The sequence below is a fragment of the Eimeria necatrix genome, genomic scaffold (assembly GCF_000499385.1).
Source record: "Eimeria necatrix Houghton genomic scaffold, Enh_scaff563, whole genome shotgun sequence".
In the NCBI taxonomy this organism is placed as follows: domain Eukaryota; phylum Apicomplexa; class Conoidasida; order Eucoccidiorida; family Eimeriidae; genus Eimeria; species Eimeria necatrix.
In genome coordinates, this window is record NW_013654428.1 from 1 (window position 1) to 15,000 (window position 15,000).

At 52.7% G+C, this 15,000-nt stretch overlaps 2 protein-coding genes across 2 annotated transcripts in view; one reads left to right on the plus strand and one right to left on the minus strand.

The window, feature by feature from the left end:
* Nucleotides 1-248: 248 nt before the first annotated feature.
* ENH_00063070 (zinc carboxypeptidase, putative) lies at nucleotides 249-7,748 on the plus strand (the record flags this gene model as incomplete). Its single annotated transcript, XM_013582111.1, has 10 exons — nucleotides 249-383; nucleotides 833-1,605; nucleotides 2,606-2,973; nucleotides 3,433-3,467; nucleotides 3,811-4,645; nucleotides 5,121-5,201; nucleotides 5,896-5,991; nucleotides 6,459-6,686; nucleotides 6,950-7,023; nucleotides 7,484-7,748. Coding segments are annotated over 10 exons (2,890 nt in total), but the record flags the coding sequence as incomplete, so codon positions are not given.
* Nucleotides 7,749-10,393: 2,645 nt separating this feature from the next.
* The window catches only part of ENH_00063080 (B-box zinc finger protein, putative), a gene marked incomplete at both ends in the record, with an annotated part of 5,342 nt that continues 735 nt past the window's right edge, over nucleotides 10,394-15,000 (minus strand). The window contains 5 exons of the mRNA XM_013582112.1: nucleotides 10,394-12,314; nucleotides 12,997-13,066; nucleotides 13,178-13,430; nucleotides 14,195-14,273; nucleotides 14,707-14,868. Of these exons, the coding sequence (XP_013437566.1) occupies nucleotides 10,394-12,314; nucleotides 12,997-13,066; nucleotides 13,178-13,430; nucleotides 14,195-14,273; nucleotides 14,707-14,868 (2,485 nt within the window). The remainder of the gene's footprint in view (nucleotides 12,315-12,996; nucleotides 13,067-13,177; nucleotides 13,431-14,194; nucleotides 14,274-14,706; nucleotides 14,869-15,000) is intronic.

The following is a 15,000-nucleotide window of genomic DNA, read 5'->3' on the forward strand; positions in this document are numbered from 1 at the left end:
GCTGCTGCTGCTGCTGCTGCTGCTGCTGCTGCTGCTGCTGCTGCTGCTGCTGCTGCTGCTGCTGCTGCTGCTGCTGCTGCTGCTCCCCACAGCCCAGTCTGTCCGGAGCAGCTGCTCCTTCTCCGCTGAATGGATGCCTTGCTGCTGCTGCTTCCGCTGCTGCCGCCTCACCGCCTTCGCCTCCGCTGCCTTTGCCGCTGCTGCCGCTGCTGCTGCTGCTGCTGCTGCTGCTGCTGCTGCTGCTGCAGCTATGCAGCAATTCAAGCCACAGGCAACACTTCCATCCGCAAAAACCGCCGGCCGCCCCCACAGCCTCACCGCCCCTTCGAAGACTTCGGAGTTGACCTCAACAGAAACTACGACTTCCACTTCCAGTCCATCGGGTCCGCCCAGCTAGCTAGCTAGCCAGCTAGCTAGCTAGCTAGCTAGCCAGCTAGCTGGCTAGCTAGCTAGCTAGGTGGCCAGCTAGCTAGCTAGCTAGCTAGCTAGGTAGCTGGAGGGCTAGCTAGGTACCTAGCTGGCTGGCTGGCTGGTTAGCCAGCTCGCTAAGTAGCTAGCTAGCCAGCTAGCCAGCTAGCTAGCCAGCTAGCTAGCCAGTCAGCCATCAGCTAGCTAGCCAGATAGCTAGCCAGCCAGCTAGCCAGCTAGCTAGCCAGTCAGCCATCAGCTAGCTAGCCAGCTAGCCAGCTAGCCAGGCACACGGCTCCCTGCCTTTTGCGCCGGCAGTCCAGGCCGCTGACACGCCAGCCAGAAGCACCGCAGCAGCAGCAGCAGCAGCAGCAGCAGCAGCAGCAGCAGCAGCAGCAGGAGTCAGTTTGTGCTGCTGCTGCAGGGAAGTGCCTGAGGAGTACGGGGGCCCCTACCCCTTCAGCGAGCCCGAGACGCAGGCCATCAAGTGCCTCGTAGAGCGCTACGAGCAGCAGGAGCAGCAGCAGCAGCAGCAGCAGCAGCAGCAGCAGCAGCAGCAGCAGCAGCAGTGCGTGGGGGACTACAGCACGGGCTTGTTCACTGCTGCTCTGAACTTCCACACTTACGGAGACACCTGGACTTATCCTTTTAATTGCTGCAGAGACAAGTTGCTGCCTCCCTGGGCCAAAGCAGCTTACGAAGAACTCAAACTGTCAGCCCCTGCTGCTGCTGCTGCTGCTGCTGCTGCTGCTGCTGCTGCTGCCGCTGCTGGTGGTGGTGCTGCTGCTGCTGCCGCTGCTGGTGGTGGTGCTGCTGCTGATGGCGCTGCTGCTGATGGTGCTGCTGCTAATGGTGCAGCTGCTGATGGTGCTGCTGCTGCTAATGGTGCAGCTGCTGATGGTGCTGCTGCTGCTAATGGTGCAGCTGCTGCTGCTGCTGCTGCTGCTGCTGCTGGCGTTGCTTTTCCCTTCCTTGCCGTCGCTGCTGCATTTTCTCTAAATCCTTTCACAGCAGCAACAGCACCACCCCCTCCCCCTCAGCAACAGCAGCAGCAGCAGCAGCAGCAGCCGAATCAGCAGCAGCCACAGCAGCAGCAGCAGCAGCAGCAGCAGGTGTTGGGGTGTCTGTACAGGGCTCTGTCTTTGCCCAATTTTGCTCCTGCCCCTTTAAACCCAATTTTGGGATATCCCACAACAGGTGCGAAATTAATTAATTAATTTATTTTATTTTATTTTATTTTATTTTATTTAATTAATTAAATTTAATTTAATTAATTAAATTTAATTAATTTAATTAATTTAATATAATTTAATTAATTTAATTTAATTAATTTAATTCAATTCCCCACGGAGGGCTCGCAGGCGAAGAGGCGCACAAGAAGCACCTGCGGAAATAAAATGAAATTAAAACAATTAAAAACAAATAATTAATTAATTAATTAAACAGATAATTAATTAAATAATTAATTAAATAATTAAATAATTAATTAAATAAAAAGTTAAATAAAAATAAATAATTAAATAAATATTTAGATAGGTAATTAAATAAGTAATTAAATAAGTAATTAAATAAGTAATTAGACAAATAAATATATAAATAATCAATTAATTAATTCGTTACCTATATTAATTTAATTGCTTAATTGATTGATTAATTAAATAATTATTCAATTATTTAATTATTTGATTTTATTAAATTAATTAAGTTAACTAAATTAATAAAATTAATAAAATTGATTGAATTAATTAAATTAAATTAATTAATTTTATTAATCTAATTATTTATCTTTATTTATTAAATTAATTAAATTAATTAAATTAATTAAATTAATTAAATTAATTAAATTAATTAATTTAAATCAAACGAAATAATAAACAATAAGAGGGCGCCAGACTGCAGAACAACGCAGAAAAAAAAAGAGACTGCAGCAGCACAGAAATAAAAAAACAAAGTGAATAAAAGAAAACAAACAAATAAATAAATAAATAAAGTAATTAATTAATTAATCAAAAAGAAAGTAAATAAATTAATTAATTAATCAGAAAATAGACAAACAGCAATAACGAACTAAGAAGAGCGAAAACTGCGCAGCAGCGCTGCTGCTGCTGCAGCAGCAGCAGCAGCAGCGCAGCAGCAGCAGCAGCAGCGCAGCAGCAGCAGCAGCAGCAGCAGCAGCAGCAGGGCGTGTGCTGCGCAGGGGAGGCGGACGACTGGCTGCTGGCAGCAAAAGGGGTGTTGGCAGTGAGCCCAGAAATCGGCGAAGAGGCCGGGGGCTTCTGGCAAGCTAGCCAGCTAGCTGAGCTAGCTGCTGGGGGGGCGCAGCTAGCTAGCCAGCTAGCCAGAGTCCAGGGCTTTGCAGACAGGGCCGGCGAGGAGCTAGCTGCCCGCGCGAAGCAGCAGCTGCTGGACCCCCAGGCCCTCAGGGGCTTGCTGCAGCAGGTTGCTGCGCTGCAGCAGCAGCTGCAGCAGCAGCAGCAGCAGCAGCAGCAGCAGCAGCAGCAGCAGCAGCAGCAGGCGGGAGAGGCAGGGGAGGCGCTGCTGCATGCGCAGGAAAATGAGACAGAGGTGGGTTTGGCTCTTTTTCATTTCTGTCTTTTTCTTTTTATTTTATTTTATTTCTTTTTATTTTATTTAATTTCTTTTTCTTTTATTTAATTTCTTTTTCTTTTATTTCTTTTTCTCTTTTTATTTATTCCTTTTTTGCTTCTTTTGCTTTCTTCAGTGTCTCTGCTGCTGCTGCTGTCTCCCTTCTTCGACTGCTGCTGCTCTTCGGCTCTGTGTCGACCTGCAGCAGCTGCAGCAGCAGCAGCAGCTGCTGTTGCTGTTGCTGCAGCTGCTGCAGCTGCTGTTGCTGCAGCTGCTGCAGCAGCAGCAGCTGCTGCTGCTGCTGCTGCTTGGCGCTGTCTGTTGGTGCTAGCTGCTTCTTGAAATGCAACAAAACGTCTTTAATGCTTTGAGCTGCTGCTGCTGCTGCTGCTCTTTTAGCCGCTGCTGCTACTGCTTTTGCTGCTGCTGCTGCTGCAGTTGTGGGAAGTCCATACACTGGAGATAAGCAACAAGTGAGTCAGCTGCAGCTGTCTTCCTTAAGCTGCTGCTGTCAGTCCCTACCTGCTGCTTCTGCTGCAGCAGCTTTGCTGCTGCTGCTGCTGCAGCTTTGCTGCTGCTGCTGCTGCAGCTTTGCTGCTGCTGCTGCAGCAGCTTTGCTGCTGCTGGTGCAGCAGCTTTGCTGCTGCTGCTGCCTCTGGAACCTTGTAGGCAGTTGTTCTGCTGCTGCTGCTGCTGCTGGAGCGGTGTAGGCACCAGTGCTGCTACTGGCAGCTGTGCTGCTGCTGCTAGAGCGGTGTAAGCCGTTCTGCTGCTGCTGCTGCTGCTGCTGCTGCTGCTGCTGCTGCTTGTGCGCAGCGGCCTGACGGGCCCCTCGACGCCGCTGCAGCTGCTGGCGATTTCGGGGTCTTTGCTGCCGCTGTCTTTAGTGCCTCCGAAGGCCCGGGGCTTTTTTGCTGCTGCAGCAGATGCAGCACTTCCTCTTTCCCGCTGCAGCAGCAATCCGAAGTTTGCTGGCAGCAGAATTCGCTTCGACTTCGCGGGGGCCTACAGGCGCCTGGGCAGGAGCTACAGCCAGCTGCTGCGCAGGAACAGGCTGCTGCAGCAGCACAAGCTGCAGCAGCAGCAGCAGCAGCAGCAGCAGCAGCAGCAGCAGCAGCAGCAGCAGCAGCGGGAGCAGCCGCAGCGATGGCCGCAGCAGGAGGTGGAAGGCGCCGCACTGCAACATGAGCGGGAGGAAATCGGCCAGCAGCAGCAGCAGCAGCAGCAGCAGCAGCAGCAGCAGCAGCAGCAGCAGCAGCAGCAGCTAGTTGGCGAAATGGTTAGTGGGGAGGGAGCTGCTGCTGCGCTGCAGCAGGCGCAAGAGGCCCTTGCTGTCTTCCAAGGAGGCCTAACAAAAAAGCCAGCTGCAGCAGCAGAAGCAGCAGAAGCAGCAGCAGCAGCAGCAGCAGCAACGGTCGAAGCCGCAGCAACAGCAGCAGCACTGCAGACGGCAGCGTCTGCAGCAGCAGCAGCAGCAGCAGCAGCAGCAGCAGCAGCACGCGCCCGCGCAGTGGTAGACGCAGCAGCAAAAGGACTAATGGCAGCAGCAGAAGGACAAACTGAAAGTTTGCTGCTGCTGCTGCAGGTGGGCGGGCAGCTGCGGCAGCGCAGAGAGCCCCCGGCCTTCGGCGCCCCACACACCCTCCCCCTGGTATGAAACCCCCACAGCTAGCTAGCTAGCTAGCTAGCCATCTAGCTAGCTAGCTGGCTAGCTAGCTAGATGGCTAGCTAGTTGGCGAGCTATCTGGCTAGCTGGCTGGCTAGCTAGCTAGCTAGCTGGCTAGCTAGCTGGCGAGCTGGCTGGCTGGCTAGCTGGCTGGCTAGCTAGCTAGCTAGCTGGCTAGCTAGCTGGCGAGCTGGCTGGCTAGCTGGCTGGCCAGCTAGCTCCCTGGTTGGCTAGCCACTTGGCTGGCTAGCTACCTAACTAGCTGCCTGGCTAGTTAGCTAGCTAGCTGGCTAGCTAGCATTGCTAGCCAGATATTGAACTACAGAGACATGATGCAGAGCTAGCTAGCTCTTTAGACTGCTGCTGTTGCTGCTGCTTCTGCTGCTGCCGATCCCTCTGCGCTGTTTGCTGCTTCCTGTTGCTCATTGTGGCTCTGCTGCTGCTGCTGCTGTTGCTGCAGCAGCAGCAGCAGAAGGAGCAGAAGGAAGAGGAGGAAGCGAGCTCTGTTGCTGCAGTCTGCGTGCTTCAGTTTGTCCCCCAGGTTTGCTTCCCTCAGAGCCAAGCTGCTGCTGCTGCTGCTGCTGCTACCGCTGCTGCTGCTGTTCTGCTGCTGCTGCTGCTGCTACCGCTGCTGTTGCTGTTGCTGCTGCTGCTGCTTTAAAGTAAAAGCATTACAAATTGTATGTGTATGGACTTTGTGGCATCTTTGAATGAGCAGCATTTAAAAATAAGTAGCTTAACAAACAAATGGCATTTAAAAAAGAAGAAATTAATAAACAAATGGCATTAAAATAAAAAAATTAAATTAAAAAGTGGAATTTAAAAATAAATAAATTAATTTTAAAATTAAACTTCAGTGACAGGGCCTTCAGGTGTACATACAGCTCAGAGTTTGCTGCTTGCGCTTTTCTGTTTTTTTCAAATTTAATTTTTGTGATTTTTCTTGACACTGGAACACACGCAGCAGCAGCAGCAGCAGCAACAGCAGCAGCAGCAGCAGCAGCAACAGCAGCAGCGAGCAGCACTAGGACCCTGCTTTATTTGGCTGCTAGCAGCAGCAGCAGCAGCAGCAGCAGCAGCACTAATACCCTGTTTCACTTGCCGCGCCGCAGCAGCAGCAAGCAGCTCTAGGGGCTCCCCTGAGTGGGCCAGCAGCTGCAGCAGCAACAGCAGCAGCAACAGCAGCAGCAGCAGCAGCAGCAGCAGCAGCAGCAAACTGTTCTGACTGTGCGCAGGAGATAGCAGCAAAAGCGGGAACAGCAAATTGGCTTTGCCACTGTGGGGCCCGCAGAGACAAAGCGGGGCCTCTTCTCTCCTGGACCAACATCACGGTGGGAACCCTAAACCCTAAATTAGGGTTTGCAGCGGCTAGCTAGCTAGCTAGCTAGCTAGCTAGCTAGCAAGATGGCCTCCTGGCCAGTGGCTAGCTACACAGCTAGCTAGCTAGCTGCTTACATAGCTCGATGGCTAGCTGCTTGGCTAACTAGCTAGCCAGGCGGCTAGCTCTCCGGTCAGCTAGCTAGCTAGCTAGCTATCTAGCTAGCTGGACAGCTAGCTAGCTAGTTCTCTACTCCGCTAGCCAGCTAGCTAGCCAGCAAGCTAGCTAGCTAGCCAGCAACCTGGCCTCAAGCTTTCTCATGTTTCTCTGCTGAGAGGCCGTGTCAGTATTTGCTGCTGCGCTTGTTGCAGCTAGCTGGCTAGCTAGCTAGCTAGCTAGCTGGCTAGCTAGCTAGAGTTCTTTTTTGGTTTTTTGTTTTTATCTTTTGCTGCTGTGTGGGGTGCTGAGGTGTACGTACAGCTCTACGCAGAGACACCCGCCACACACCCGCTGTGTCAAGACGCCGTGGAAGCTGCTAGCCAGTGGCAGCAGCAGCAGCAGCAGCAGCAGCAGCAGCAGCAGCTCGTGCCGCGGCGGCAGCAGCAAGGCCGCCTCAAGGCTGCTGCTGCTGCTGCTGTTGCTGCTGGCAGCTTCGCCTTAGGCTTCAGAGAGCCTTTGCTGCCGCAGGAGGTACAAGGAGACAGCAAAGTAAGTGCCCCGTTTGCTGCTGCTGCTGCTGCTGCTGCTGCTGCTGCTGCTGCTGCTGTGGCTGCTGGCTCTGCTGCCGTTGCTGCTGCTGCTGCTGCTGCTGCTGCTGCTTGTAGTGCGGAACGCACGGCTTTGAGTTGTGGCGGCATATCTTTGCCATGCTGCTGCTGCCTCGCTGCTGCTGCGCTGCTGCTGCAGCCTCAGCTGCGCTAAGTTTTGCTGCTGCTGCTGCTGCTCATTGGTTTGGGTCTGTTTGCCTTCAGGAAGTGCTGCTGCTGCTGCTGCTGCTGCACTTGGTGCTAATTTTATTCGCTGCGCGCTTCTGCATCTCAGCACAGTCAGCCACAGCCACCTACCTACCTGCTGCTGCTGCTGCTGCTGCTGCTGCTGCTGCTGGCGGTTTGCTGCTTTTGGTGCTGCTGCTGCTGCTTAAGTTTGCTGCTGCTGCTCACGTTTTACTGCTGCTACTTGACGGCCCCCAGCTTCTTGCTGCTGCTCCTGCATGTGTAAGCGCTGCTGCTTCTTCCGCTGCTGCTGGTGCGAGTGTAAGTGCTGCTGCTGCTGCTGCTGCTGCTGCTGCTGCTGTGCTGCAGTGTGGCCTGCCACCCAGAAGGTCGCACAGCCCGCAGGTGGCGTTCTGCTGCTGCTACTTTCCACAAGTTTTGCTGCTGCATCTCCATGCTGCTGCGGCGAGGTGAGCTGCTGCTCTTAAGACTCTGCTGCAGCAAAGCAACATCGCTCTAGCTCCCCAGCTGCTGCTGCTGCTGCTGCTGCTGCCGCTGCTGCTGCTGCTGCAGACAAGGCCCGCACCCGGCCAAGCAGGAGGCGGATGTCAACAGGGGAGACCCTCAGGGAATAGCTCTACAGGCAGCAGCAGCAGCAGCAGCAGCAGCAGCAGGCGCTGCTGCTGCAGCAAGTGCTGCTGCTGCTCTGCTGAAGGGTGAGCCGGACGAGCAGCATCCGCAGCCGCAGCAGCAGCAGCAGCAGCAGCTGCTGCTGCTGCTGCTGCTGCTGCTGGCAGCCAAATATCTAGTACCGCACAGCTCTCTAAACTTCCGATAATTTCATTTCTTTATTTTTTGTTTCCTCCAAATTCCTTCCAAATATATTTGGGGGCCCCCGGGGGCCCCCAAGTAATGCATTTGTAGCTGGGGGGCCCCCTGGGGGGCCCCCAGACCCATTTGGGGGCCCCTGTGGGGCCCCACACCCCCCGCATTGTGAGCAGCAGCAACAAAGAAAGAGCCCCAGAGGGCCCCGGGGGGCCCCCCGTGGTCTTGGGGGCCCCCCAAGCTGCTGGGGGCCCCCCAAGTTGCTGGGGGGCCCCCCAGGCTGCTGGGGGCCCCCCAAGCTGCTGGGGGCCCCCCAAGTTGCTGGGGGGCCCCCAAGCTGCTGGGGGGCCCCCAAGCTGCTGGGGGGCCCCCAAGGTACTGGGGGGCCCCCAAGTTGCTGGGGGGCCCCCATTGTGTTGGGGGGCCCCCAGCTGTGCTTGGGGGCCCCCCTATTTTTGGGGGCCCCCAAATGCTGTTAGGGTTTGGGTCTCGAACTGGGGCTTTATTAGGGCTGCTGCTGCTGCTGCTGCTGCAGCAGGAGCAGCAGCAGCAGCAACAGCAACAAACTGTCTACAGACAGCCACGCTTACAAAAATGCTGCTGCTGTTCGGACCTAGGGTTTATCAAGCGCTAGTGTCTTTGTAGGGTTTAGGGTTTAGGGTTTAGGGTTTAGGGTTTAGGGTTTGCCAGGGTTTGAGGGGGAGGGTTTAGGGCTAGGACTTTTCAAGGGCGGCCTCTAAGGAGCTAGGGTTTAGGGTTTACCCTAAACCCTAAACCCCAGAGATAGAAAGCCCTAAACCCTAGAGATAGCAAACCCTAAACCCTAAACCCTAGGATTAAGTAGGAATAGCAAGCCCCAAACCCTAAACCCTGGGGCCTAAACCCTAGAAGCAGCAACCCTAAACCCTAAACCCTCGAAATTGTGAACCCTAGGGGCAGCAAATCCCAAACCCTAAACCCTAATGAGGGTTTACTGCAAACCGTAAACCCTACCAGCCTAGGCCTTGAACAACAAGCCCTAAACCCTAAACCCTAAACCCTAAACCCTAAACCCTCAAGAAAGTGAAAGCACACCTAAGAGAGACGCACGTTAAGTAAAAGGCAATCAAAAAGCAGCAGCAGCAGCAGCAGCTGCTGCTGCTGCTGCTGCAGCAAAGGTGACAAAAGAGACAAGGGAAGAAACCGGGAATAAAAATGAGACAAGAAGCAGCAGCAGCAGCAGCAGCAGCAGCTGCTGCTGCTGCTGCAGCAAAGGGACAAAAGGAAAGAAGCAGCAGCTGCAGCAAAGCGAAAGGCACTTTGTGTCATCTGCTGCTGCTCCTGTCTTCCTCGTGGTCTGTGGCTGTGGTTCTGCTGCTGTTGTTGTTGCTGCTGCTGCTGCTGCTGCTGCTGCTGCGGCTCAGCGGCTGTTCTGCTGCTGCGGAGCTGCGGATCCTGAGGGAGCCGATTTGCTGCAGCATTTTGCTGATTATTTCTTGTTCTTTGCTGCTGTCAAATATTTCTTTTTTAATTTCTATTTTTCTTTTTATTTCTTTTTTACTTTCTGTCTTTTTGCTGCTGCTGCGCCCCACAGGCGGCGGCAGCGAAGGCAGCGACAGCAGCCGCCGCGTTGGTGCTGCTGCTGCAGGCGCGCTGGCCTTAGCAGCAGCAGCAGCAGCAGCAGCAGCAGCAGCAGCAGCAGCAGCAGTAACTCTAGGAGGGGGCAGCGGCCTCTCTGGCTTTGCCTTTATGAGGCTGGCTCTCTTCTTTGCAGCAGCCTGTGCATGCTGCTTCTCTGCTGCTGCTGCTGCTGCTTCTGCTGCTTCTGCTGCTGCTGCTGCTCCTGCTGCTGCTTCTTTCGCTGCTGCTGCTGCTGCTGCTGCAGCAGCAGAAGGCGGCGTGGGCGTGAAGTCCTCAAACATCGGCAAAGCTGTTCTTGGGGGCATCCGAACTCTGACAAAATCATCAGGGGGGCCCCCAGGGGGCCCCCCGAGGGGGCCCCCGGGGGGGCCCCCGGGGGGGCCCCCGGGGGGGCCCCCGGGGGGGCCCCCGGGGGGGCCCCCAGGGGGGCCCCCAGGGGCCCCCTCTGTTTGTTTCTGGGCCCTTCGCTGTCTCCTTTCTAAAGGCGATATAAGTCCAGCTGTGTAGGAGAAGCGCCGCTGCAGCTGCTGCTGCCTCTGCTGCTGTTGCTGCAGCTCTTGCTGCAGTTGCTGCTGCGGCTCAGCGCGCCCGCTGCAAGCAGCAGCAGCAGCAGCAGCAGCAGCAGCGGAATCGACAGCAGCAGAGACAATAGATGCAGCAGCAGCAGCAGGACACACGCGTGCAGGCTGGCGACCAAGCGGCAACCATATCAAGAACCTAGCTGGCTAACGAGTTAGCTAGCTAGCTAGCTAGCTAGCTAGGCAGCTAGCTAGCCAGCTTGCTAGCCAGCTAGCTAACCAGCCAGCTAGCTAACTAGCCAGGTAGCTAGCTAGCCAGCAAGCTAGCTAGCCAGATAGCTACCTAGCTGGCCATATAGCTAGCTGGCTAGCCAGCTAGCTAGCCAACTAGCTAGCTAGCTAGCTAGCTAGCTAGCTAGCTAGCTGGCCAGGTGCCTAGCTAGCTAGCTACCTAGCTAGCTAGCTGGCTAGGTGGCTAGGTGGCTAGCTAGCTACCTAGCTAGCTAGCTGGATCTTTTGCTCACCTCGACTTCTTTGAGTTGGTTGCAGCTAGAGGGCGCTGGTGTCTCTGCAGCTCGGAGGCGTCCAAGAGTGGCCTTGCTCTGGCATTGCCTGCTGCTGCTGCTGCTGCAGCAGCAGCAGCAGCAGCAGCAGCAGCAGCAGTGCTGTGCGGAGACGGCCACGGAGAGCCGCTGCCTCCTTCATGCCCCTGGCCCCGCCTTGCGGGTGGAGAGTTTCCCAGTTCAGGTTCTCGTTTGAATCGCCTGCTGCTGCTGCTGCTGCTGCTGCTGCTGCTGCTGGTGCTGCTGCTGCTGGTGCTGCTGCTGCTGCTGCTACTGCTGGTGCTGCGGCTGCTCGCTCTCTTGCTGCTTCTTTCGGCAATGTAGGCGGCGGCGGTCACGTACCGGTCACGCCTGCTGCTGCTGCTGCGTCTGCTGCTGCTGCTGCCCTTTCGGCTGCTGCTGCTGACGTTTCTGCTGCTCCTGCTGCTGATCTTCCTGCTGCTGCTGCTGCTCCTGCTGCAGTAAGTCAGTTGAGTTTCAGGCACAAACGCAAAGTCCAGAGTGTCTATCTCTGGAAGAGAGCGGAATGTGCTGTGTGGTGGGCTGCTGCTGTGCTGCTGCTGCTGCTGCAGCTTGACAGGGGGAGCAGCAGCAGCAGCAGCAGCAGCAGCAGCAGGTCCACCTGCTTTTGCCTCAAAGGCTTTGATGCGGCTCAGCACCGCTTGCTGCCGAATGCCTGTGCGCATCGTTTTGAGAGAAGGGTTTGCGTCTTCCCTTTCTGCTGCTGCTGCTGCTGCTGGTGCTGCTGCTGCTGCTGCTGCTGCTGCTGCTGCTGCTGCTGGTGCTGCTGCTGCTTCGGGCTTTGCTGCTGCTGCTCTCTGCGGCGGTTCTGCTGGCGGCGGCTGCGGCTGTCTACTCCGTCGATCTGCTGCGTCCTTTCCGTTGCTGCTGCTGTCGCTGCTGCGGCTGCTGCTGCTGCTGCCTGCTGCTGCTGCTGCTGCTGCTGGGTTGTGGGCCCTGTGTGCTGCTCTGCGCATGCGCCTTTCATAAAGGGCCCCCAAATGGAAAGTTTTATTTTCTAATTCATTTAATTCTTCTCTTCTAAAAATAGGTCTTTGTGGGGAGGTGAGGGCCTCGAGAGTTGCTGCTGCTGCTGCTGCTGCTGCTGCTGCTGCTGCTGCTTCCGAGCTGGCTTCCGAGCCAGAGCGCGAAGAGTTGCTTCGGGATCTGCTGCCGGAAGTTTCTCTTTTTTCTCTTTTGCTGCTTTTGCTGCTTTTGCTTCTTTTGTGTCTCTCTCTTGGGAAGCTTCTTTGAGACGCGGAGTCTCTGCTTCTCCCGTATCTGCTGCTGCTGCTGCTGCTGCGGCTGCTGCTGCTGCTGCTGCGCGCGCGGCTGCTGCGGGCGCTGTCGCTGCGGCTGCTGCTGCTGCTGCTGCTGCTGTAGGCCGAGGAGCCCTCCTGCTGCTGCTGCTGCTGCTCCCCCTGCAGCTCTGCTGGCAGCAACGCGGCCTTGCGTCTGCATGCAACCGGGAAGTTCAAGTTTGCTGCTTCGAGGTGCAGCTGCTGCGGGGAGGAGCTGGGATCGTATCCAGGAGTTGTGGGGTGTGGGGCCCCACAGTTTTGCATGCAAAGCTCCTCTATTGCTTCCACCCATTCTGCTGCTAAGGCCTCTCCGTCTGCTGCCAGCAGCAGGAAGCTGAGCAGCTCCTTGCGGTGTACGTCCACCTCGAGGACCTCCAGCCCGTGCGGGTAGTCTGCTGCAGCAGCAGCAGCAAGCGCCGAAGCAGCAGCAGCAGCAAACGTCCGCGCGTAGCTGCTGCTGTCCAGAAACAAAGCTGTTTCCACAGCAGCAAATGGATCTTCTTCAGATGCATGCACGCACAAGTAAGGGCCCCGAAGAGAAACCACCCGCACTTCCCACTCCAGGTGCAGCGGGTCCCTGAGCAGCAGCAGCAGCAGCAGCAGCAGCAGCAGCAGCAGCAGCAGCAGCGAAGGCGGCGGCTGAGGCGGCTTCTGCTGCGGGTTTTTTCCCCTTTTGCAGCAAATTAAAGTTGAAAAGTAATTAATTAGTGCTTTAAAATATATTTATTTGCATTTTATAATTCAAGAAAAGGAAAAGTGTTCAAATTAAATCGGCAGCAGCGCATTTGCTGCGGTGTATGTACAGCTGCTGCGCGCAAAGACGCAGATTGCGCGCTGCGCATGCATGGGTTTTTTTGGAGATTTCGGAGGTTTTAAACAATTATTTGATTGTTTATTTAATTCTTTTAATTGTTTTAATTGTTTACTTTTATTTTATTTCTTTTATTCCTTTATTTTGATCCTTTTGCATGCAATGTTGCATGCAAGAAGCTGAACTGCATTTATTTGCTGCTGTCGCTGCAAAGCGCGAAAGCGCCACAACAATTTATTTATTTATTTATTTATTTATTTATTTATTTATTTATTCATTTATTTTTTTATCTTATTCATTGATTATTTATTTCTTAAAATTGTTTATTTTTGTAGTTGTTTGTTTGGTTGCTTTTTGTTTCTGAGGGTCTACGTTTTAGGGTTTAAGGGTTAGGGTTTAGGGTTTAGGGTTTAGGGTTTAGGGTTTAGGGTTTGTTGCGAAGGCTCACTTCCTAACAAACGCCTGGTACTTGTCGGGGGCTGCAGAGTGCGCAGCAGACGCAGCAGCATCCGCAAACCCTAAACCCTAAACCCTAAGCCCTAAACCCTAAACACTAAATCCTCTAAACCCTAAACCCTAAACCCTAAACCCTAAACCCCAAGCCCAAACCCTAAGTACTTCTGGCCCACGTTTTCTGAGGAAGAGTTCTCCGTAGGGGTTGAGCCCTTTCTCGTAGATGACGGGGGGTTCGGGCTGCTGCTCTTCCTCCTCCTCCTGCTGCTGCTGCTGCTGCTGCTGCTGCAGCTGCTGCTGCAGCGCGTCCATCTCCCTGTGCTGCGCGGGGGGCCCCTGCAGCGGCAGCTGCAGCGCCAAAAACGAATTTGCTGCTGCAGTTATATTTTCGCAAAAAAGACCCACGCGGTTTGAAAGGTCCAGCAGCGCCTAAATAAATAAATAAATAAATAAATAAATAAATAAATAAATAAATAAATAAATAAATAAATAAATAAATAACAATTAATTAATTAAATTAAATAATTAAATAAATTAAATAAGCTAAATTAATTGGGTATGTCAAGTTGAATAAAAAAGGTAAAAAGTTAAATGAATTCAGTTAATTAAATTGGTTAAATATATTAAGTAAAGAGATTAAATCAATTAATTGAATTAATTGGATAATTAAAAAATAAATGGAATTAAATGATTAAATTAAATAAATAAATTGAATTAAAGGGTTTTAAATAATTAAAAGGGATTAAAGAAATAAAAGGAATTAAAAGGTTTTAAAATATTTAAAGGGGAGTTAAGAAATAAAAAGAAATCAAAAATTATTAAAGGCCAACTAAATAAACAAAAAAGATAATTTAAAAATAAAAAGATAATTAAACAAATAAAAGAAGATTCTTTATTCTTTAAAGAAAATAAAAGACAATTAAAAGGAAAGTAAAAGGGTAAACTTGGAAAAGAAAATATTAGAAAATAAAAGAAGACCAAAATAAAACTAAAAACAAAATAAATACAGTTAAAACAAACAAAAACAAAAAAGAAATCAAAATAAAAAGAGAACAAATAAAGCAAAAAGCAAATAAAATTAAAAAAGCTGAAAAACCGAAAAAGCGCAAAGCCGCTGCTGCTGCTGCTGCTGCTGCTGCTGCTGCAGCTGGGGTGTACGTACACCCCAGCGCACGTACACCCCACAGACGCACATTTTGTCTTTCGGAAAGAAGAGAATCCATTTCCAAAACTCTCAGCTTCCAGTGCGGCACTCGCAGCCGCTCTCGCATGTCTGCAGCAGCAGCAGCAGCAGCAGCAGCAGCAATTGCAAGTGCAGCACCAGCAGCTGCTGCAAGTGCAGCAGCAGTAGCAGCAGCAGCAGTTGCAGGTGCAGCACCAGTGCAGCAGCAGCGTAGCAGCAGCAGCAGCAGCAATGCAGCTGCAGTGCAGCAGGAGAAGCGGTAGCAGCAGTGCAGCAGAAGCAGAGGCAGCACCAATAGCAGCAGCAGCAGTGCAGCAGTAGCAGCAGCAACAGCAGCAGCAGCCGTGAAGCAGCAGCAGCAGCAGCAGCAGCAGTAAAAAGACCAAAAAGAAAAGACAAAAAAGACAAAAGAGGACGAAAAAAAGACAAAAAGAAACAAAAGATTAAAAGGACTAAAAAGAATAAAAGAAAAATAAAAAATAAAATAAATAAATAAATAAAAAGAGAAAAAGACCTGGCAGCAAATCTGTCTTTTCTTCCAAAGCCTCAAATGTGGGGCCAATGCTGCTGCAGGCATTGAGGCCCAAAACGCTGCTGCTGCTGCCGAGCTGCTGCAGCTGCTGCAGCTGCAGCGCCTTCGCGTTCAGGTACCGCAGCATCACTTGGCAGTCCCCGTCCAGCGCCCTGAGCAGCAGCAGCAGCAGCAGCAGCAGCAGCAGCAGCAGCAGCAGCAGCAGCAGCAGCAGCAGCAGCAGCAACAACAACAACAGCAGCAGCAGCAGCAACGGAGGTGCCATGGCTGCTGCTTCTCGCCTT